General features: G+C 39.9%; 2 protein-coding genes and 1 long non-coding RNA gene across 5 annotated transcripts in view; 2 read left to right on the top strand and 1 right to left on the bottom strand.

Moving 5' to 3' along the window:
• Window positions 1–345: 345 nt before the first annotated feature.
• LOC139951245 (ATP synthase-coupling factor 6, mitochondrial-like) lies at window positions 346–18,816 on the top strand. 2 transcript variants are annotated; one of them, XM_071950027.1, is made up of 5 exons: window positions 346–499; window positions 1,428–1,478; window positions 2,440–2,592; window positions 2,998–3,213; window positions 12,566–12,698. In XM_071950027.1, exons 1-5 carry the CDS (start codon window positions 496–498, stop codon window positions 12,568–12,570), a joined length of 429 nt encoding a protein of 142 aa, XP_071806128.1. In that variant the 5' UTR covers window positions 346–495; the 3' UTR covers window positions 12,571–12,698. The 2 variants fall into 2 exon arrangements, with proteins under 2 accessions (XP_071806128.1, XP_071806129.1); XM_071950028.1 differs by lacking the exons at window positions 346–499; window positions 1,428–1,478; window positions 2,440–2,592; window positions 2,998–3,213 and adding exons at window positions 10,351–10,438; window positions 13,743–13,870; window positions 17,259–18,816 and having other exon boundaries at window positions 12,566–12,740.
• LOC139951246 (macrophage migration inhibitory factor-like) overlaps window positions 4,031–23,290 on the bottom strand; it is a 103,400-nt gene continuing 84,140 nt past the window's right edge. The window contains exons 2-5 of one of the 2 annotated variants that reach the window (XM_071950030.1): window positions 10,159–10,207; window positions 8,736–8,876; window positions 7,120–7,289; window positions 4,031–6,169 (exon numbers count right to left, since the gene is read on the bottom strand). In XM_071950030.1, the coding sequence (XP_071806131.1) occupies window positions 6,097–6,169; window positions 7,120–7,289; window positions 8,736–8,846 (354 nt within the window). In that variant the 5' untranslated portion in view covers window positions 8,847–8,876; window positions 10,159–10,207 and the 3' untranslated portion in view covers window positions 4,031–6,096. Of the gene's footprint in view, window positions 6,170–7,119; window positions 7,290–8,735; window positions 8,877–10,158; window positions 10,227–23,290 lie in introns of those variants that run through there. The other variant, XM_071950029.1, reaches the window with a different exon arrangement.
• On the top strand, window positions 20,651–22,244 carry LOC139951238 (uncharacterized). Its single transcript, XR_011787741.1, has 3 exons — window positions 20,651–20,728; window positions 21,139–21,529; window positions 22,127–22,244. It is a non-coding gene; the product is annotated as an uncharacterized lncRNA (long non-coding RNA).

Below are 23,290 nucleotides of genomic sequence, written 5' to 3'. Positions count from 1 at the left end.
TTGCAAGAGAATAATGAACCAAAAACACCCTTGTTGCACGAATTCAGATGCCTATGGATTCAGGCCTGGACGGTCTTTTAATATTTGTTTATATTTTGTACTACCCCTTTCTCGAAAACTACGGTACTTCAGAGGGAGCCGTTTCTCACAATGTTTTATACTATCAACAGCTCTCCATTACTAGTTACCAAGTAAGTTTGTATATGCTAACAATTATTTTGAGTGTCCAGTGTCTTTAACAGCGATCAAATTCCAATGTCGCCCCAAATATGAAAACTTCACCAACTAATATGGAAAGGTTTTCAATTATTAACTCACTGCATCAAACAAGGTCGAGTGGCTCGGAGGAGTGTCAAATGATTCGTATAATAGAGGAACAACATTGCCGTACGCCATTTTGTTTCATGTGAACACTGTGGTCTTATGTTCGTTGTTTGACGCCTCGGTTGTGTTGTTTTCTGCTGCTACAGATCATTGTGTAATCGATTAGGAATAATGGGTGAGTAGGGTTAGCTTTTTAACGAGAGTGGTTAAAGTTGGGCATTTTCGGTAAACAGTATTGTCCAAGGCCCACACTTCGTGTATCACCACTTCTATATGAAATAACAAACCTGTGAAAATTTAGGCTCAATCGGTCTTCGGAGTCCGGAGAAAATAACGGGAAAACCCACCTTTGTTTCCGCACGTTTCGCCGTGTCATGACATGTGTTTATTAACATAAATCCGTAATTCTCGATATCGAGAATTGATATTGTTTTAATGTTTTCTCAAAAAGTAAAGCATTTCATGGAATAATATTTCAAGAGAAGTCTTTCACCATTAACTTCTGTAAACCCTGTAAGTTATTTGTAAACCTGTGAACTTAAAAAAAAAAATTCTGTACCGAAAGTGTCCAAAAGGCAGTGGACACTATAATAGGTAATTACTCAAAATATTCATTATCATAAAACCTTACTTTGTTATGACGGGTAATGGGGAGAGGTTGATAGTTTAAAATATTGTGAGAAAACGCTCCTTCTGAAGTGACGTAGTTTTCGAGATAGAAGTAATTTTCCACGAATTTGATTTCGAGACCTCACAATTGAGGTCTCGAAATCAAGCATCTGAAAGCACACAACTTCGTGTGACAATGGTGTTTTTTCCTTCAAAGTTACCTCGCAACTTCGACGACCAATTGAGTTCAAATTTTCACAGGTTTGTTATTTTATGCAAATGTTTAGATACACATAGTGACAAGACTTGACTTTGACAATATTACCAATAGTGTCCAGTGTCTTTAACAGGGTTGTTTTATGTTTAAAAATATAGTGTATATAATGGAACGGTTCCTATTAAACCTAAAGCTTTAAAACTGTATGACCTATTTATTTTCATTCCACTTTCGCCAGTTCTCTGTTTATCTCAATAATCTTATTTACAATTCCCAGATTTGAGACTTCTTTTGCTCAGTCAACTTTTGGCCTCCCTGATAGTTGCAGGTAAATATATTTTGAGAAAATAGATTAGCTGTTGCAAACTGTTTACCAAATCTAAATGACCTATGGTGTAAATGAAAAAAAAAGTTAATTGCCTGACGTTTCGACCCATACGCCTCTCTAAATATTTATGCATGAGGTACGTTACAATGCGAACCCCAAAACGAGGCGATGGACGCAGCCACTGCAAGAGATAGGGACTTGCGCCCATAGCCAGGGCCCATAGCCTCATTTTGGGTTAGAATTATGACGTCATGCATGAATATTAAGAGAAGCGTATAGCAGAGTCTTTCTCGGAGTTAGACCCTTATAAACATTGGTTTAACGTCTTTGATTATGAATTACACAAGTATAAACTGTGATTCAGTAACGGTGTAAATACTTACTCTTGTCACTTTGAAATCAATGGTTGTCCTTTACTTTGGAATAATCTGCCTCTTAATATCCGTAACATGTCCTCTATTCATAAGTTCGGACAGGCCCTCAAAACCCACTGTTTCACAGCTGCTTTTCTTTAATTTTGTGTTTCTTCCTTGCGCCATGAGCATCACTTGTGGTGGATACCGGCGCACTATATAAGTGTTCATATTATTATTATTTATTATTAAGGATCCGAACCTACGGCCTTGTGAAGCTGGCAAAAGCCAATTTATCTTTCAGAATACAAACGTTTAGCGTCTATGATTATGAATTGCACAAATCATTCACTTTGGATTCAGAAACTAGACAACAAACTTATTACAGTTCTTATTAAATCATGCAGTGGTACACTCGGGAGGATTCGAACCCCAAAAGTCCATGCAGTCTAATCACTTTACCTTCTCACAGGCCCTTTTCGAAACCACGACTTCGGCTTTAGCTTCGGCTCCAGATTCGGAGGACGGAGCCTGAACCCGAATCCAAAGCCGAAGATTCGAAAAGGACCGTATGTAACCCAGACTCATATTCCGATTGGTCCCCACAGCTAGGTCATTAAGTTGCTACTATTGCATTGACGAGGACGGGGCACCAGACTCGACTGAGGAATGTTATGAGCCAGGTGTACATTTACTTCATACATGTCCAGAGAGAACCACGCAATGTGTTGTGTTTGAGGGCGTTTCATCTCGCCCAACAGGTAAATATGGTTTCATTTTGGCGCCAAAAAGTTTTCAAATGTCGCTTCCCCTCAAGGAACATTACACAATTTTGTTTTTGCTAACAAAAAATGTTGCTGGCAAGTGGCAGTGTAATCCACCATTATACATTTACTGACAAATCTGTAGAAGTTTGAGATCGATCGGCAATCTGACATTTTGCATGACATCACTTAACAAAAAGAAAATCCCTGAGCGATAAACTATTTTTTTTCTCATCAAAAATAACATGAAATTTCAGACAGAATTTCAATGGCTTTTTCTACATATAACATCATGTACGTTTTATGTAAATATGTGTGAGAGCAGTACCGAATAAATGTTTTATTGAACTGAACTGATTTGAATCATAAAATTGGGACTTTGTACTTTTTCTATTTCTACAGGCGATTCAATGTCTGGTGTTGTACGGATGTGTGGGCCTCCAGTAACCCCGCCCCTAAATACCACCGAGGCACCTCAACAAGAACTCCCTGAAAACAGGTGCTACTGTGACGCAGAGGCCGCTGATTGGTTTAAGAAGTTCTTACCCGTGCTTGACCCTGGTGACCTGATCGTTGAGGGCGCTATCTGTTTCTGTGATCACAATGGCTGTAATAACGGTAATTTTACAGAGAGCGCTTGTGAAGTTGGTGGTGTGTCTATGAATAAACTGTCATCTTTTCTTCTGCTTAGTGTTATCCCTCTATATCTAAACTTACTCATTTAAAGGGAAGGTTTTTGGCACACGTCAGTAAAATGCCATTCTGCACAACTCTGCCGCGCGCGCCAAGATAAACGCGCACTCATGTCAGACTTTATTTGTCGGGCTTTTGGTTGCGCAAAGGGTTGTGATTGGTCAATATGCCATGGGGCGGAGCTAAAAGGATAAGTTTATTGTCAAAGACATTGGCCTACAGAATTTCTTTAAGCACTTATCGTTGCTTAGCTTAGCAAATTTTCATGCTTAAATACAATGGACACCTTTGGTAATTGTAAGTCTTCTCACTTGGTGTATCTCAACATTTTTATGTACAAAATAACACACCTATGAACTGAATTGGTCGTCAAAGTTGCAAGATAAAAATGAAAGAAAAATCACCCTTGTCACAAGAAGTTGTGTGCTTTCAGATGCTTGATTCCAAGACCTCAAAATCAAATTCTGCGGTCTCGAAATCGAATTCAATATTTTAGTGGAAAATCACTTCTTTCTCGGAAACTAGGTTACTTCAGAGGGAGCCGTTTCTCACAATGTTTTATATTATCGACAGCTCTCCATTGATCGTTACCAAGTAAGTTTTTATGCTCACAGTGATAACCAATAGTGTCCTGTGCCTTTAAAGGGAAGGTACACCTTTGGTAATTACTCAAAACAAATATTAACTTGAAAACTGACTTGGTAATGAGCATTGGAGAGCTGTTGATAGTTTAAAACATTGTGAGAAACGACTCCCTCTGAAGTAGCATAGATTTTGAAATAGAGGTAATTTCTCAATAAAATTAATAATAAAAGACTTCTAGCTAGAAGTTTTTTATTCCTATCTGAAAGCACACAAACTCGTTCTCCCAACTCCAATGACCAATTGAGCTCAAATTTTCACAGGTGTGTTATTGTATGCATATATATGTTGAGATACACCCAGTGAGAACACTGATCTGTGACAATTACTGAGAGTGTACCGTGTCTTTAAGCAGCTCTATTAAATTCAGCCCAGACTGTAAATGGGTTTAATAAAAACCACTCGATCTATAGGATAAAAATATCAACTACTGCTTTTACCTAGAACTTGTGACAAATAGTTTTAAACTTTATTTCTTGCAGGACCGTCACAATATTGTAATAATTTTGAAAAGAAGAGGTTTTATTCAATCACATTTGTACTTGGTTATTGTTTTAATTTGTCACACACCATCAATTGTACAAACTCAGTAACTATCAATATAGTAATTAGTAATTATTATTAATTATTGTATGGCTTCTGACTGGCACCCCCGAACAAAGATATTGAAAAAATAGAGGCACCGCCAATATAGGGCTAGATAGCTCAGTTGGAAGAGCACTGGCGTGTTAATCCGGAGGTCATTTGGTTCGAATCCCACTCTAGTAAATTCTTAGTTCAACCCCCAAAATCAACTCAGTAATTAATTACATGAATTTATTTACATGAATTAAATACTTTTCGATTTATAGAAAAATAATATTGACAGCTCTGCATAATTATTATATTAATAATTGCCATAATTTCACCTTTTAAAAAGTACTCTCAACATTTTGCAGAGTTTTTTACATTTTGAAATCTGACACAAATTATTGCACGATGAAATTATGTAAACGTAAGCAATCAAAACTAAGTATCTTTTGAAGATTTAATCTCCACAATTTAGATGGGTAGAAGACACAATTTAGATGGGTAGAAGACACAACTCTGAGATATATTTTTGCAGTTAAGTGAATAATTGTCTTCAGTATTGAAAGTAAACAAGTTTATTCCACGCAAGAGCACCTTGTAAATCTTAGAGTTGCTGTAGGTAGGTGTGCACGAGTGCTCCACCTCTTTGGTACGGTTTGTGTTGTTAACTGTTATTTTCCATTGTCTGGCACGTTGAGCACGGCTAGGGGAAGTTGCTTTATTCCAACACCAACCATCGCCAGGTCATCAGAGAGTTGCTGTTGGTAGGTGCGCACAAGAACTCCACCTCTTTGGTACGGTTTGTTTTGTTAACTGTTCTTTTCCATTGTCTGGCACGTTGAGCGTGGCTAGGTGAAGTTGCTTTATTCCAATACCAACCATCGCCGGGTCATCAGAGAGGTGCTGTAGGTAGGTGTGCATGAGTGCTCCTACAAAATGTACCTCTACGATACGGTTATGTAGGTTGGGTCTCCTTGACCTAAAGCCGACTTCACGAAACGTTGGATTAATTCTATCTTGAGTTAGGATGGACGAGTAACTCACTGCGTCCTGACGTCTACAGTTACAGAACTTAATTGGTCGCAAGTCCTGAGATTTTTCCTAAGCTAGGAAGAGTTTGGTGGTGGAATCGACGACAGTAGTTGTTGAGAGAGGAGTGGCATGCCTAGAGAGTGTGCACAATGGTTAAGTATTATAAAGGTTGACCATTTGGACTCGAACCCAGGCTAGTCGACCATTGGTTGACTACTGTGGTCGACCATTCGGAACCAGCCTCGGGCCCATAAAACTGGTCCCAACAGCACGTTCCACTCTAACATGTGTAAAGCACAGAGGGGAACCAGTGACACTGTAAGGACAAGGCGGAAGGTTGACTAGACTTCCAAAGTGAGTCGTTCAGGTGGAGTGAGTCAGTGCGTGGTTAACCCATGGGCTCTAACTCAACTACGGGTTGACTAAATGTGCCCACTTGTCAGTTGTAATTGTTGCCGTGTAGTGTTGATGCTGGTGTGACATTGCTTCGTTGGTAAAGTTCAGTATTGGCGATGCGTTCCAGGGTATCTGATATTGAGTGCGAAATAGACTAGTTGGTGTCTTTTACAGCTCAGATAGAACAGTATTTTTGACTCCAACGTTGTCTCTCGGCAAGTCCACAAAGATAACATACATCCTAGAAAAATAAAAAAATAAAAAAAGACAGCAATTTAAGTGGGTATATTAGGTTGTCATGGTCGAGTGGTTTAGAGCATCAAATTCAAGTTCTGGTGGTTAAGTCATTGGAATGTGGGTTGGGGTTCCCGGTCATATACTTGTCCTTGAGCAAAATACTTTGCTACAATTGCTTCCCTTCACCCAGGGTGTCTGTGAGGGTAGAGGTTGATATTGTGTATGAAAAAGCCTTTGGAGCGCCCTGGCAGCCTGGGGCTGTTTAGGCCTATACTCCCCAGGGATCTGAGAAAGATTAAAGGAATGTTATTCATATTTTGTTTTACCCACATACACCGATGTGTGTAAGCACTGTATAAACTCAGTACTTTCCCCAATGTCATGTGAACAAAAATATCACAGGCATGTTTCTCGGGTGGGATTTGAACTCACAACTTTTTCAATTCTAGAGCAGTGTCATACTGGTAGCAAGATTTCCGGGTAGCTTAGAAGCAGTTTAAAGCCTACGTTTTAGCAGCGGGTACTGCAAACGATTTACATTAATAGATGGTAAATTTGCATCAGGGATAAAGAATAATAATTTTTGTTTTACCAATATACACAGTAAGCACTGTAACCTCAGTACATTCCCAAGTTCTTTGAAAACAAATCACAGGCATATTACTCAGGTAAAATTCGTACCCACGACCTTTTTAATTCTCCACTATAGACATCATCATAATTCAGCCCGGTTCATACTTCATGCGAATGCGAAGCGAATTTGACGTCACAACCCTCCTTTCGCAGCGATATTCGCAAGTGAGTTGAGCGGAGTTCAACTGCTGCGAATTTTTCTTTGCGAATTTGTGACGTCAACCATCGTTTTGCATTCGCAGGAAGTATGAACCGGGCTTTCCTTTCAGGATCAGGGTAAAGAATGGCTATAAATTACCCATAGATACTAAATTAACAAACCTGTTTTGTGGAACGTTAATTTTCGCCATCAGTTCAGTGAGTGCTTTAGTATACTTCATATTTTCTTCTTTGCTGATTTTACCGGCGCTGAGGACGTCGATCATCGCGCAGGGTTCTGTGGTTCCCCCAAAGGACATCAGTTGGTCTAGCTGAAGCTGAACTAGAACTTTCTAGAAAAAAGAATTACAAATCAACTATATTATGTACATGCACAAGGACAGTAGACACTTCCCATGAAGTCTGAAATTGCACATAACGCATTAACAATGTGAATGGCAAAGTTAAGGCCCGGTCCCACTGCAGCGATGGTGGAATGAGCGTGTTTGATTCCGCGTGGAGCGGTTCAACCAATACAATGCGTTCTCTTTGCGTCGTGATCGTTATCGTTCTCGTTATCGCTGCAGTGTGACTCGGCCTTAAAGGCAGTGGACACTATTGGTAATTACTCAAAATAATTATCATCATAAAACCTTTCTTGGTGATGAGTAATGGGGAGAGGTTGATGGTATAAAACACTGTTAAAAACGGCTCCCTCTGAAATGCCATAGTTTTCGAGAATGAAGTAATTTTCCATGAAATTGATTTCGAGACCTCAGATTTAGAACTTGAGGTCTCGAAATGAAACATCTTAATGCACACAACTTCGTGTGATAAGGGTTATTTTTCTTTCATTATTATCTCACAATTTCGACGACTAATTGAGCTCAAACTTTCACAGGTTTGTTATTTTATGCATATTGTTGAGATTGACCAAGTGAGAACACTGGTGTTTGACAATTACCAATAGTGTCCACTGTCTTTCAGGCAACATCGTGCATTTTTGTATCCGGCTAATAGCTGCGAGACGCAGATGCGATTTGCTGTTGGTGACATGGGTTATTTTGAGGTGTATGTTGTGTGAATTGCACTCACACTTAGTGGTCTGGGTTCTAAAACCATGGTGTTTGTGTGCACACACACAACCAACATTCAGATCTACATGCATCACCACAGCAAACTGCACCAGTTGTAATGAATAACCACAGAAGGCGCTTTGTATTTTTGTTTCCTGGATCCAGATGGTGGTGGGGGAAACATAAAACTTGTCACAGCACACTCTAATGTTTATTCAGTACAAGTGTGTACAGTTTGCCTTGTACATGTACATCTAGATCTAAACGTTGGTTGAGTGTGTGAGCACTAACACCATGTTCCTGGACCTGAAACCAAGACTACACCTGCAGGGGAGGATGGATTCAACTGAAAATTTGATTCAGTTTGGTGGATTTGGAAATTAGAGATCAAGTATCAGGCCTCCTAATGACCAAGGGCACTCACAGCAGTTGCTGTGGTGCCCTTTACAGGATTCAAATACAAAATTTCCACATAGCAGTGCCCCTTTCAAAGGAAAACTGCTGTGCCCTTTCTAAAGAGAAGTTCAAGTAGGCCTGATACTTCAAAGAAACAACGAAGGCGGTTGCATCCATGCCCCCTGATAATTGCCTTGGTGCCCTTCAAATGCTGCAGTAGAAATCTACAATTTCCTAACAGGGTGCCCTTTACAAGGAGAAAATGCCTTGGTGCCCTTGCCCTTTAAAAGACGAAGCATGAATGCATACAACGATGATCAAACTTACAGACATCGGTTTGTCGATTGTTTCCTGAAACGCAACACCGGCTTGTTTCAGGAAGGCCTCCTGGTCTATAGAATCATCTTTGACATTTGTTGCAATCTTGATGAGCGGCATTTTGATGGTGAGTGCAAGTCTTTAGTTCAACTGTGAAACAAAAGAACAATTTTAAGTTAAACTTTCGCAGTCAGTGCTCATCATCTAAAGCCAGGTTCATAGATCCTGCTAATGCGGAGCGAATATTGGCATCTCAACTCTGCTTTTTGCTGCGAGAATAATTTGCAAGAGTTGAGCAAAGAGGAATTATTCCTTGCGACATCAGTATTCCCTACGCAATCACAGGATTCCAAGCTTTAACTTACACAAACCTAAAGTCTAGATGAAATTTGTCGAAGAAGTGAAAATTCTTGAAAAATTGCTTAATGTCCTGGGGTGGATTTCACAAAGGTAGTCCTAGGCAATGCTAAGAGATAGGACCAGTCCTAAGTTAGGATGAGTTACTGGTTCTAACTTAGGACCAGTCCTATCTCTTTCTTAGCATTGCCTAGGACTAGTCCTAAGTTACTTCTAGAAACTATAAGGCTGAGCCTTATAGTTTCTAGAAGTAGTCCTAAGTTAGGACTACCTTTGTGAAATCTACTCCTAGAACTATTTCGGTTTCGTCCGGCTATCGCCGGACAAAACTGAAATAGTTCTAGGAATATGTGAAATCCACCCCTGTTTCAATTTCCTTAGACCCAGATCCTCCCCCAGAAGGTTAGAACTTGGAAGGTTTACATAATTACAGGGTCTGTACATCACACCAGAAAAACAAGAAGACAGGTTCGAACATCACTGGCCATGCTAGCCCTGGCTACTTCTTCCTATGTAGGTTCATAGTTCGCTAACGGAACGAACCTCTTAGTCTTATCATCTATTCTTAGTTCCAGCAGTATTCTAGCCTCAAAAATGTAGATCTATCTATAGGCTTCCTTGCACTTTCTTAATAGAATAGTTTGTTACAAAAATTGCCAAAATAAAAGCAGCCTCAACCAACAACAATATGCTAATTTGCAACAATTTAAAGGAATTTGAATGTCTGTAACTGTACACAAAAAAAAAGTACTCAGATAAGCTGATAAATGTTGACTTGCTGGTCGTTTCGGCAAATCACTTTAAGTTTTTTAATTCCAGCAAAACCAAAACACAAACAAAACTTGTATTGTTTTGTTAGCCCCCTCCCCCCCCCCTATTAAATATAAAAATAATTGTATAATAATTTTGTAATCTGATTCATTCAATTTTAAGATCTGATGATTGAATGATAGCAAAAATGTGTTGGAAAGGTGGTGTGGGGAAAAAGATCATGATCAACATCCTCAGTTTAAAATAAAGCGATACAAACTCTCATTTATTCACATAATTGTGGTAGAAATAAATCACACTTTACCATAGAAATCAGAGACACAGAGCCGTTGTTGTCATCAGCTGATCACACTGCCTGGGATGGGATGGGTCATTTCAATCAGAGGGCCTCTAGGTTAGAGCACCAGTAGAGGGCGCACTCCATAAAAACCAATAATTTTTTTATTTCAACCTTGGTCTCAGTTTGTTAAATTCACTGAACGCTCGTGTACAACTTAATGTGTTTGAGCTCCAAAGCTCTGTGTACGAGTTCGACCGGTAAACGCTTACAGCAGACACGATTTTCTCTCTAAACTAACTAAAAAGTAAGTTTTATTTCTTCGTTTGATTGCTAAATGTTGATTTAATTTAGAGATAACATGATCAACATTTTGTATTGACTGTTTTCGTACAAAAGAGATGATAATTTAATGGTTGAATTAAAAGTCGAAGTTGAACAAACTTCTTCGCAAACATAGTTCAGTTTTTTAGGATTGATTTTTATCGTTTTGCTTTCGGTCAACTCGGCCTCTGGGCTAGCTGAGAGGTCAACTCGACCTGCTCTCACAGGTTCAGTTTATTCAAAGTTCAACACGGTTCTCGACTCTAGAATTGACCTAGGTTTAGTCCAAGCTAACTATATTATTATTATTATCATAGCTTATTTCGCAAGTCGACTTGCTCGGTCGGTTGCGCCTGCGAGGCTGTGGTCGTTGGTTCCTTGACCTTACATTACAGTATACACAGTTTACGTTAACTATTTAACAGACAGTTATGACATGGAGGAATAAATTCCTCATGGTTATAAGTAGTAGTACCCTCCTCCCGCTACTATGCCCGCCGTCGGTCGGGAGGAGGGTTACATGTACGTGACGTCATCGTAACTATTTGGTTTTCATTGTGACTGTGAGAAATGACTCCCTTTGGACACATCACGGAGGTAGAATTAGTGGACACATCGACTTTGTATCTTTTTAAGGTACGAAGTGACTTTGGACACTTCGTACCTTGGACACTTTGTACCTTCTTACAAAACACTTTGTACCTTCTCACGAGTCACTTCGTACCTTCTCACGAGTCACTTCATACCTTCTCACGAGTCACTTCGTACCTTCTTACGAAACAATTCCTACCTTTGTACTAATTCGGGATTTCTGCATCGTTTTTTAAATGATTATTTTGTGCTTTGTGATTGGTAGTTGCGATAACGTAACCCTCCTGCCGATGGCGTAGCCGGAGGGTTGCAAAGCAAACGCAATGTGTGCAGGGCAAAATGGTTAAAAACGTACAATTTCAACAGCTAGTCAGCAGATTTGCTCCATTTTTAAAACTTTTGAAAATCATGACACAAATTCTAAAAACACGAACTTGATCCTCAATGTCTAATGAATCCTACAATATCAATCAAAACACCATTGAGGAAATAATTTGAAGAAAAGGCACAAAAACTTACCAGATTCCCGAGCAAAGACCCAGGTTGAAAATTCGGACCTGAGGGGGGCGGAGCTTCGGCTGTTTGGCACGTCATGGACTCAGCGCTGCTGCGTGTGGGGTGCACCCTGTACATATCACTGCAACTGTGCAGCCGTAGTCTTGTGCACGCGCTGAGATGCGGAAATCAGAGAAACAGAGCGCCCGCTATCGTTCGATTATAACAAGCGTGTACAGTTTTTGCCTTGCATAGATCGGAACGTTGGTTGTGTGTGACCGCGCAACATCAATGGTCTTGGATCAAGACTATGGCTACACAGTTACCGGCATACACAATGCACCACACGCAGCGCTGAGTCGCTGACCCCGGTGACGTTAGGCAAATGCTCCTTTAGGTTCGTCGCGTCTTTCACAGGTACCTTCTTTGATTTCCCACTAGCTGGAAAACTGTTGGGATGGCGTCATGTTTTAGAAAAGAACTTCTCTCTTCATGTCAAAATCTGTAGTGTATTCTGGATTCTCGAAGCACGACAACAGATCAAAGTGTTTGCTGCACAGCGTTGGAAAAGACGTCGGGCCAGACCACTTTGCAAACTGACCCCATCTATAGTCGTTTTGCTGCATACACCTGGTCGACATTGCCGGAAAATTGCAAGAAAAACAACTTTTTCGAAACATAAAACTCACGACTTAGACTTGAATGTACTTCCACGTACTGTGTTCGATGGTCGATCAAGGCAAAGTCTTCCTCGATTGACGTCACAAAAGGGGTAGGCGGAGTCACCCCCCACACAACCTTGTTTATTTTTTTAAACATGTAAATCGTTAAAAACAACAAAACAACAAAAACAAATCTATTTCCAGGTGACTTTAAATTAAAGGCAGATCACATTACAATCGCTCTGACCGTACAACTAAGCAGAGAGTATGTGCTTGCAGGAGCAGGGTATTCTGCGGAAAGGTCTAAAACTTCTTGTTTCTGTGTCTTACATGAACGTCTTATATTTTATTGCCTCCCGCAGATTAAACCATGTTGCAGCAAATTTTGAGGCTCGGCCCCCAGGCCCAAAACACCTTAGGCTTGGTACTAAGGAGGAACATCGCAGCATCATCTGTTGCCATGGCATCCACACAGTCGATGACACCAGTACAAAAGCTGTACTTGGACAAGATCAAGGATTATGCAAAGAAGAGCAAGTAAGATTCTGTCGCAGTGAAATTAAATTTACTGTATGTAGATTTTTGATAACATAAAAAATAGTTGAGGTAAGAACTCTCATATCTCATTTGAGAACTGTACACAATTTTATAATGCAATTACATATAATGCGTTCAAATCACGCCGGGGCACTATGTGGATTGTGTTAACAGTCCCAACTTGACTGCGTGGGTTTCCCTGGAATAATTCTCAAGAGTTTTCTCCCACATCTATAACTAACTCTCGTCTTCCCACGGGTTGTTGGCTTGTGACTACAGTTAGCTTATCTGGGAGTCTTGGCTTCACAACCAAAATAAGTGAAACTGGGTGAACAGTACAGTATTAGGAGCCATGCTCAACCTGGGAATTTTTCCTAATCATGAGGTGAACAGGAGGAACAATTGGGTAACCTAAATAGAATGAGACGGTATGGAAAGGTTTGCGGTAACACCATGTAATGACTATCTCTAATGAGCTGGTGTGGTTCTGAAAAGAACCGTTTGTTTGATCAGTTTGTTCGATCAGTATGCTCTGATCGTCTTCTGGAGAAAGCTGTTTCCAGAACACGATCAGCTTTCTCCCGAAGACGATCAGAGCATCGATTTTCCCTATCATGAGGTAAACAGGAGGAACACTTCGGTAACCTAGATAGAATGAGACTTTGGAAAGGTTTGGGGTAACACCATGTAATGACTATCTCTAATGAGCTGGTGTGATTCTGAAAAGAACTGTTTGTTTCAACTCGTTGTTCGATCAGTATGCTCTGATTGCTTCTGGAGAAAGCTGTTTTCAGAAGACGATCAGCTTTCTCCCGAAGACGATCAGAGCATACTGATCGGATTGTTGAGTTTTCAGAACCACCCCAACTCATTAGAGGTAGTCATTGCATGGTGTTATCGCAAACCTTTCCATATCGTATTGCCACCATGCAAAGTTTCAAATCCTACTTAGAATGAGACTGCAATATCCATTATTCATGTCGTACTTCTTGTCCTTCTCAGGGCCCAAGGTGGTAAGCTCGTTGATGCAGATCCTGTCATCGAGAAGGAGATTGCTGCTGAATCTTCAAGATTGAATAAACTCTACGGGGGCGGAGATCTTGCCCAGTTCCCTACATTTGATTTTAAAGGTAAGAGTCACAGAAACCACTTTGAAAGAATTTGGTTCGACAACGGATGGTTCTGCGACGGTTTGTAGTTTTTCAGCCAAACGTGGTTGTTTTCAGCACAACACAGATTCATCCCAAGTACTGTCATAGAAATTGAGGGACGACCTTCCTCAAAGTCAATGCATGTGCAGATGATGCCAAAGGTCATCATTACTGTCGCAGAACCATCCGTTGTTGAAAACAAAAATCTCCCTTTTATAGGCATGTGGAGTTTCTGATCAGCAGGGGTGTGAGTTCGGGTCCTGGTCGCCACACTTGTGTCCATAAGCAAGACACAAAGCATGACTTTTATGTCTTTTAGATGGGATGTAAAACCCTTGGTCCCTGTTTGAATATAAGAAAAGATACATAATTGCTCAAATTAATCAGCTGGAAATCCACACAACCGAAGAATTTGTAGCTTTAATTCAGGGCCAGTCACACTGCAGAGATAACAAAACGATAACGATCAGGGTTAACAATGCATGCCCTCGATTGGTGGAATAAGTATGCAGGCATGAGAATTTTCCGGATTTTTCCGGAATTCCGGATTTTTCACTTCAAAATATGTGGTCTCCGAGTTCAATGTGAATTTGCTATAAAATTCGGGGGGTAGGTTTTGGGGGGTATACATCTGGATTTCTCTAATCCCTCTTCTCTAGTCAGACAATGTCCAGTTAACCTTTGTAATTGTTCTTATCGCGGATCCACACGTACGGCGTTCATGAAAAAACGGCACCTAAACAATAAATTGCCGTCCAGCAACTGGCTCAGTTTACGGCTTGTGGTCTTCCTGGCATCGCGCATGCATAATGGAGCAGCAGCGACCGATGTATAAACTTGCCTCATTCCTTGCTTCGTTTATAGTGGTACGGTTCAATAATATTTGCGTGTAATGCGCTTGCTGCTGCAGCAAAGATAACACGTGTGGAGACTTTTGAAAGTCTACTGAAAAAAACAATGCACGTGTTTGCACCATGTGTACTGTGTACGTGCAGGTTTGTACACGAACCAATGAGCAGCGTGGCACGAATCTGAGATCGCCGGCAGGCCATGGGAAACTGGTACCTGTTATTGCCTCACAACCAGGGAAAGATATATTGGGAACCAGCGAACACACTGTGCGTCCGGACGACGTGCTTTCTTCATTGGTTCTATTTCTATGTTGGGGTCTAATCTCAACCTCGTTCCAGTTATACCCTATGCTGAATAACAACCTCTTTCTCAAAAACACATCGCTCTCGCCAAGTATATAGGCCTATATATATTTTAAAATGTGCGTCGCCGACGGATCGTTAAAATCACAAACATTTAACTGCAAAAGAATTTCTTTTACACAACCGAATTTCAAATCAAGAACCTATAAAAATGGTTGTTGGTGAGAAAAAAAGCATTTTCAAGGGCAGAAATAAGGGATAATTTTTTTTTTTTTTTTTCCTTTCTTTTTCCGGAATTGTAATAAAATCGCAGGCGAACCCAAAATTGTTTGAATTGTTTGAGCTTTACATTTTATTTTCCCTTAAACATATTATAAAAAAATAAAAAAGGAAAAATCACACAAAAGTAGCTCACTTCTACCTGGAAAAATAGGTGTCAGAAATGCATTAGAGACCACCACAGAGCTTCTAAAATAGCCAGAGCTTCGCACACAAAAATGATGGAATATTGACATTTCCAATCAACTGAATTTTTTCCTTTTTTTTTATCATCACCCATTCTCATGCCTGAGTATGCGCGTATTCTGCACGGAGCAATTCAACCAATAAAATGCGTTCTCTGTGCAACAAGATCGTTTTTGTTATCAGTGCAGTGTGACTGGCCCTTTACAATGGGAAAAAAGAAAAAGACATGTACATAGTTTAAACACTTTAAAACTTTTAATTTGAGCAAGCACTGAGACATGTTGTTCACAATATACAATTGTTGCACACTGTGACGGGGTCCATGGCGTTTTGTACACCCGAGGGGGAAAATGGAACCCGAGGCGAAGCCGAGGGTGCCATTTACCCTCGAGGGTGTACAAAACCCATGGACCCCAGTCACAACCTGCAACAATTGTTTTGTTATACCTTTGTATAATTGTTATTCCTCTTCTCCAAGTTCTGTTGTCATCTTCAAACATTATTACGGCGGACTATTCATTGTTTAATAAGCACATGAACGAGAAACAACTTCCTCGAACCCGCGGTTGTTTCGTACACAGCGCGAAATCGACCAACGCTGGGAAACCAATGCTGGGAATGATCAAGGTGATGTACACCCGGTGTACATCACTTTTCATGTTACCCTGCGCGTCGCGAGCCATGTAACATGCGGTTTGGTTGCGCGTCACATGATTGGTTCTCGACCAATCAAACTTCACAATTAGCACAGAGGTATAACAATCTCATTTGTAATAGGCCTACATGTATGTGCAAAATCTCTTCAATACTTATTTAAAGACACTGGACAACTTTGGTAATTGTCAAAGACCAGTCTTCTCACTTGGTGTATCTCAACATATGCATAAAATAACAAACCTGTGAAAATTTGAGCTCAATTGGTCATCGAAGTTGCAAGATAATAATGAAAGGAAAAAACACCCTTGTCACACAAAAGTGTGTGCTTTCCGATGCTTGACTTTGAGACCTCAAATTCTAAATCTGAGGTCTCGAAATCATTTTCGTGAAAAATTACTTCTTTCTCAAAAACTACGTTACCTCAGAGATAGACGTTTCTCACAATGTTTTATACTATCAACCTCTCCCCATTACTCGTCACCAAGTAAGGTTTTATGCTGATAATTATTTTGAGTAATTACCAATTTAGTGTCCACTGCCTTAAAAGAGATATTAATCAGACTTAATGTCAACATTAAAACAAAAACACAAGACGGCTGGCATTCTTCAGTCATGAGTTTACTAGCCCAGGGCGAAAATCACTGAAGTAAGATTTTATGCTAATAAATTTTGTGAGTAATATCCAATAGTGTCCACTGCCTTTAAAGAGACATTTATCAGACTTAATGTCAACATTTAAACAAAAACACAAGACGGCTGGCATTCTTCAGTCATGAGTTTACTAGCCCAGGGCGAAAATCACTGAAGTAAGGTTTTATGCTAATAAATTTTGTGAGTAATATCCAATAGTGTCCACTGCCTTTAAAGAGACATTTATCAGACTTATTGTCAACACTTAAACAAAAACACAAGACGTCTGGCACTTTTCAGTCATGAGTTTAGTAGCCCAGGGCGAAAATCACTGACCTCAGGCCAGCTATCAAGTGTGAATTTGCTGCCCTGAACATTATGCTCCTTTTTCTTCACTGACAAAATAAGATTATGATTTGTAAAATTTTAATGTGTTCTCCCTAATTCTTTCCTCTTTTCAGAAATTGATTTTGATGCTGTTGAGAAGAAGTAGGATTTGACTAGCCAGGTTCTTCACCATCCGGTTGACTCTCGCATATGCTGTGTTCTGACGTCGGGATGGTGAAACAGAGATTTAAATATTTATTAGGAATGAATGACTGATTTCTTTGTGGTGATTTTCATGACACAAAACCAGTTTCTCTTAAAATGAAGACAAATGCAAAGCTTATAATGTTCAATTATTGACAATGGGAGACTTTCCAACGCTAAATGGCAGCAGACTTACCGGGTAAATTTCCACTGTTTATGTAATCCTAAACATGCGCGTATTTCTGAGAACAATGGCTTTACCCGGTAAGTCTGCTGCCACCTATCGTCCCCAGAAAGTCTCCTATTGACATGAAGTCATGGTTGAGATTCACCCTCAGCAAAAGTGTGTTTGACTTCTAAAAAATTTGTTGAAGAAACACTGCTTTCTGTTGTAATTATGATTCACTTTGCATTCTAGTCACCAATTCTTTGTTGTCTCTTCAGACTCGGGGTCTTCCCAACTGATATCTTGTATTCTTTAAACCTACGAAGATATCACCAAACTGGTTCTACTTATCGAAATATCTGGCATAGCAATGTCAAGTTTAAGTGCACACACACATTTTAGTTTAAATACTAAAGGAGCTGTGTTGTCGTTATCAAAGCAGACCTCTTGCTATGCTTTTGAATGGGGACTTTTGAGACGCTTGGTGGCAGCAGACTTACCAGGTAAATCCAATGTTCTCCGTATTGTGCGCATGCTCAAAACAAAGTTGACAATGGAAATTGACCTGGTTAGTCTGCTGCCACCTAGCGTTCCAAAGTCCTCCATTATGAACTCTTGTCCACTGCACATGCACTCTACATACATTTAAGTAATCTATGTGGAGTTTGCACTCGTGCAGTAACTGGGTGAGAGTTTATAATGACCTGTGCAGCCACAAGCCTGGGCACAGTTTCATAAAGCAGTAAATTCTGCTTGACAAATTTCTTGTTAAGTAAAAATTGAGTCAACAATGCAAACTTAATGTAATTTGGGCTTGTAACTTGTTTCTGCTAAGCATTACCATTTAGTGTTTTGATCATGATGACAAGGCCCTTTGAAGGGCAAGGGATCCAGATATTATTTGTGTTTCCAAAAACACAAAGGGGCTCCCATGTTTCCAAAGTTATCATCTTTGGTCAAAACTTTCAGATGTTAAAAAAGTAATTGCACCCCAGAACAAAGTAAATCAACAAAATAGGGAGACCCCCAACATAGGGCTGAGATAGCTCTGTTGGTAGAGCGCCAGCACATTAATCCGGAGGTCGTTGGTTTGAGTCCCACTCTTGTCAATTTTTCCTTGTTCAACACCAAATAAATAACCAATTTGCATAACAATTCTTTGTTTGTTGACTACCATAAAGGTTTAGCATCTGACAAACCATTCAAACCGTGCTCATTTTGCATTCTTAATAAAAACCATATTAGGTATTATAATTGAAGTGTGTTTCCCATAGTTTTTATCAATAAATAGTCATGTTTTGATGACGTTATGTGAAATTGAACATCTGCGTACAGTGTTTTCTTGGTGTAGAAATGTCATGGTACGATTTATTGTCAGACCTTGAACTTCGCTCTTGAAGGGACACAGTAATTTCCTCTAGTAAGGGGCATTTCTTTAACGAAAATGAACTAAGTTTGTATTGGTACCCTGCAGAGGGCACCACAGCAAAAGCACAGGGCACCAAGGCAATAGACCCTTGAATGAAATATGTAAATTGCACATAGCGCGTACGCACTAACGTTTTGGTTGGCAAAATGAGGGAACATCGCGCTGTTTTGTACACGGCTAATGGGTGCATGACGCAGACGCGATTACGCGTCTACTTCGTGCATAACTCTATGGTGTTTGCAAACCAACAGGGTCTGTACGCATGCGTGAAGGTAATTAGCATATTTCATGGGAAGGGTCCATTGTTTTGGGTGCTGTGGGTTATTCCGAGGTCTGCATTATTGGTTTTTGGAACTAGTGAAACAACTGGTGAAAAGTTTATCAAATTAATTGATGCAAATAATGTCACCAAAAAGAAAGGGAAATGGGCAGCATATTATGTAGAAATGGAGACAAAGCTTTATCGAAGAAAACAATTAAATAGTAAAAAAAGGTACAAGTAGTAAACCACAGAACAACCTGAAAGGAATATAATTCATATTTTATTATTTATCTTTTCCTTGTATTTTAATAATACCGAATGACAATACGATATTAATTAAGGAAGGGGAAAAAAAAAGGGGGACAAAAATAATCTTGGTAGAGGATTCGAACCTCTGACCTCTCTACGAACGCACATCAAAATTAATCAGTTACGCTATTGGTGTTGTCATTGGATTTGTAGGCGTAAAAACTGACGAATATTGTACGAAGAACTTTGGAGGTAAAAAAATATCCATCCGCCTTCTAAAAAGAAAATAACCTTTAACAAAGATGTTTACAGTCTAGTTTATTTTTAAACAAGTAAATGCAAATTATAAGCCGTAATTCTTCCTCTATTAATGAAATTTGTTTCAATTTTTTTTTTTACAACAAAATAATAGAGAAACTACATTGTGCTACGCGTATTATTTTTAGTTGATGAGGCGAATTACGGTCAATTAAAATGGCCGCGGTTTTCGTCCACGCACGTGAGAAGTTTTCCAAGCATGAAGACGAAGGAAAAATGTCCTGTAACTGCTTCGTTTAATCAACCTGGGCATGTTGACGGAATCCGAAAGACTTTGAGAACATTTATAGGTGAGTTTGTAGTGAATTTATTTGATAACAAATGATGAAATAGTGTTTTTTCTGTTTGGGTCGCGCGAGTGAATTCGACGAGTCAACTCGTCTTTACAAACTCGTACCCAACCATCTCGTACTTTCAACGACCCCCCCCCCCCCCCGCGAGTGTTTTTAGTTTTCAAAGTGCCATTCCCTTCGGACCCGGTTGTTGTACAAATACATTTCTTGTTTAATTAAAAAAAAAACTTACCACTTTCCAGACGGAGACCATCCACGATTTGTTTAATTCGTAGGGTCCTCAAATAAAGGTTAAATATAAGAACCTTTTTAAATTAAATTCTTTTACATTCGATGGTAAGCATTGCATCGCTATGGCTATCCATTCATACGGGTCAAATTTTTTCCAATGAAACTTCAAATTAAATCATTTGTACATATGTTGTTTATCCAGACTAACTACATCAGTTTGGCGTACATGAGGTATTTTGATGATTTGTTTTTGTTTTAATGTTGCACCAAGACAACGCAAGTCTGCAGATAGTTAATCCGCTTTTTCCCTTCATAGCAGATGAACCCATCATAATGGCATCAAGTTCCCAAGATGTTCACTCACCATGTGCTACCTACACTCCTGCAACTGAGTCACTGTGTGTTTCCGAGCAGAACATCAGGAACAACGAGGTACCCATGACACAAGCAAGGTATGGTGTAAGAGATTGCCATCTGCCTTTAAAATATACAGAGTATTACACCTGTTTCTGTAACTAAGTACATGAAAAGTTTAACTTCTGAAACAGTAAGGAGTGACTGGACGCAATAGAAGTCTTAAATTGACTTGCAGTCAATCGGAACGACTCATGAGTGCCTTGATTTCAGGCGTTGATCTTGTCATGAGCCTATACAAGCTAATGTATATGTTAAGTTCACCTGTCTGAAACCAAAATTGATTTGGGTCAACCTGTCGCTCCTAATCTATTTTGATGGGCGCGACTCTGGAGCGCCTGTCTGAAACGGGTGTATAAGACTCCCCTTTTAGTTTCAGATTGGATGATCATTTTAATGTTGTACCAATGACATGTGCTTAAAGTCTTTTACCCTTTTTCCTTTACAGCAGATGAACCCATCATAATGACATCAAGATCCCAAGATGTTCACTCACCATGCGCAACCTAAGCTCCTGAAACCGAGTCTCCCCCTTTGTTGTCAACACTTCCGTGCAGAACAACAAGGAACCCATGATGCAAGCAAGGTATGATGAAAGACATTAGGAGTACACTCTCTATGCGCAACCTACGCTCTTGAAACCGAGTCTACCCCCTCTGTTGTCAACACTTCCGAGCAGAACAACGAGGAACCCATGATGCAAGCAAGGTATGATGAAAGACATTAGGAGTACACTCTCTATGCGCAACCTACGCTCTTGAAACGGAGTCTACCCCCTCTGTTGTCAACACTTTTGAGCAGAACATCAGGAACAACAAGGAACCCATGATGCAAGCAAGGTATGATGAAAGACATTAGGCCTTGGCGACTAGTGTTGAAGTCGCGACATTTGAATGGTTAGTCAAACCGCGACTACCTTGTTTCAACCACTCAGTTAATCGTGCCACCACACAACTACTACAAAAATAGTCGCGACTATCTGTTTGGTGAACCGACTATTCACCAAAAAATAATTTAATAGATGTTAAATTTGCATCGGGGGTAAAGAACATAGTTTACTTACGAAAATCATTAACATTTTGTAGTAGTTGCGACTATTTTTGTAGTAGTTGTGGCAGCCTGATTAAACCGAGTACAGTAGTTGAAAAATGGTAGTCGCGACTCGACTTAGCAATCAATAGTTGTAACTAGTTGACACTAGTTGCACTAGTCGCCCAGGCTTACTGGTCAGCTCGTATGCCATGATGATATCCTAAGTTGGACCATACCACACGCCCTAGAGGGGTTGTCAATCATGAAGGGTCAGTGTTTTGTTTAGAAGTGGGACTCTGACATCATCGTTGTGTACAAAATCAGTTTATAAAGCGCGTCGAATATCACCAATGTGGCCATGCAACCATCTAAATTTTTGCATCATTTTGTTTATTTAATATTAGGTTCAGTCATGGTCTACAGCAGCAGTACCACTTGATCAGCCTGCTCTCGATGTTTGTGTATAACTCAGCCTGGGTAGATTCATACTTCTTGGATGTCACCATCAGTTGAAATCATGCTCATCAATTGACGGCAAGGAAAATAACCAAGGTGTGTGTTTATATAGCCCTATATAGGACTCTTCCTCTGTACATAGATACAGAGTCCTAACTATTGAGACCCCTTTCTGGGGTCTCAATATTTTCGAAGCTTCATAACTCAAATCTTACCTGCAACAAGCCACTAATTTCAACAGAATCACAATCTATGATGGCATACATTTTTCTGCAGTGGGTTTTGGTCCTCATATATTCCTCACTAATCCGTCATTTTCGTGGATTAGTGCAGCTCCCAACGTTAAAAAATACCCGTTTTGATCGTTTTCTCAGTGTTGTCTGTGGCCGTGTGTACGCGTATACATTGGCCTGCAAGACGCATGATGCAAGACGCATGAATTCTTGGTCACCATTATCTTGACTGCACAGCAATACACGCAAACGCAACCTAATATTTGCGCGTCTTGCGTACACCCGGCAGACTGTGAGAGTATGAACACAAATTTGAATTTCTTAACGTTGGAAGCTGCATTATTTCATGAAAATGACGATTTTTTTGAAGAATATATGACGACCAAAACCCACCGCAAAAAAAATATATGTTGCCATGGAATGTGAATCTGTTAAAGCTAGTGGCTTGTTGCATGTAAGATTTGAGTTATGAAGCTGTGAAAATTTTCCGCCCCAGAAATGTATCCTGATGTCCAGGACGTCACTGTAGCACGATACGAAAGTGTAAGGCCGCCTGGGCTAGTGTTTATAGTGTTTATCAATTTTCAAGGTAGTTATAAACTTGTCAGTTTATTTACGACCTCTTAGTAAAATAAATATGCAACTTATGATTGCGGGAAATTTCATTGGATCCTTAAAAAGATTCAGTGGCATGGGATTTTGTTCAAAGTTTATTTCATTGAAAGACCTTTGAATCGACTGCTTTAGCACTTACTTTAAGGACTGCTTTAGAACATCATAGGGTTCAGTAAAGAAAAATGTTTAGTGCAGGATTTGAACCTGTGACCTCCAGGTGAATGTGCTTGTACTGTACCAACTGAGCTGTCTATCTATCTGGGC

Source organism: Asterias amurensis, chromosome 19 (genome assembly GCF_032118995.1).
Source record: "Asterias amurensis chromosome 19, ASM3211899v1".
NCBI lineage: Eukaryota > Metazoa > Echinodermata > Asteroidea > Forcipulatida > Asteriidae > Asterias > Asterias amurensis.
The sequence above is the reverse complement of the archived record's forward strand: the minus strand, read 5'-3'. Positions and strand labels throughout refer to the sequence as shown.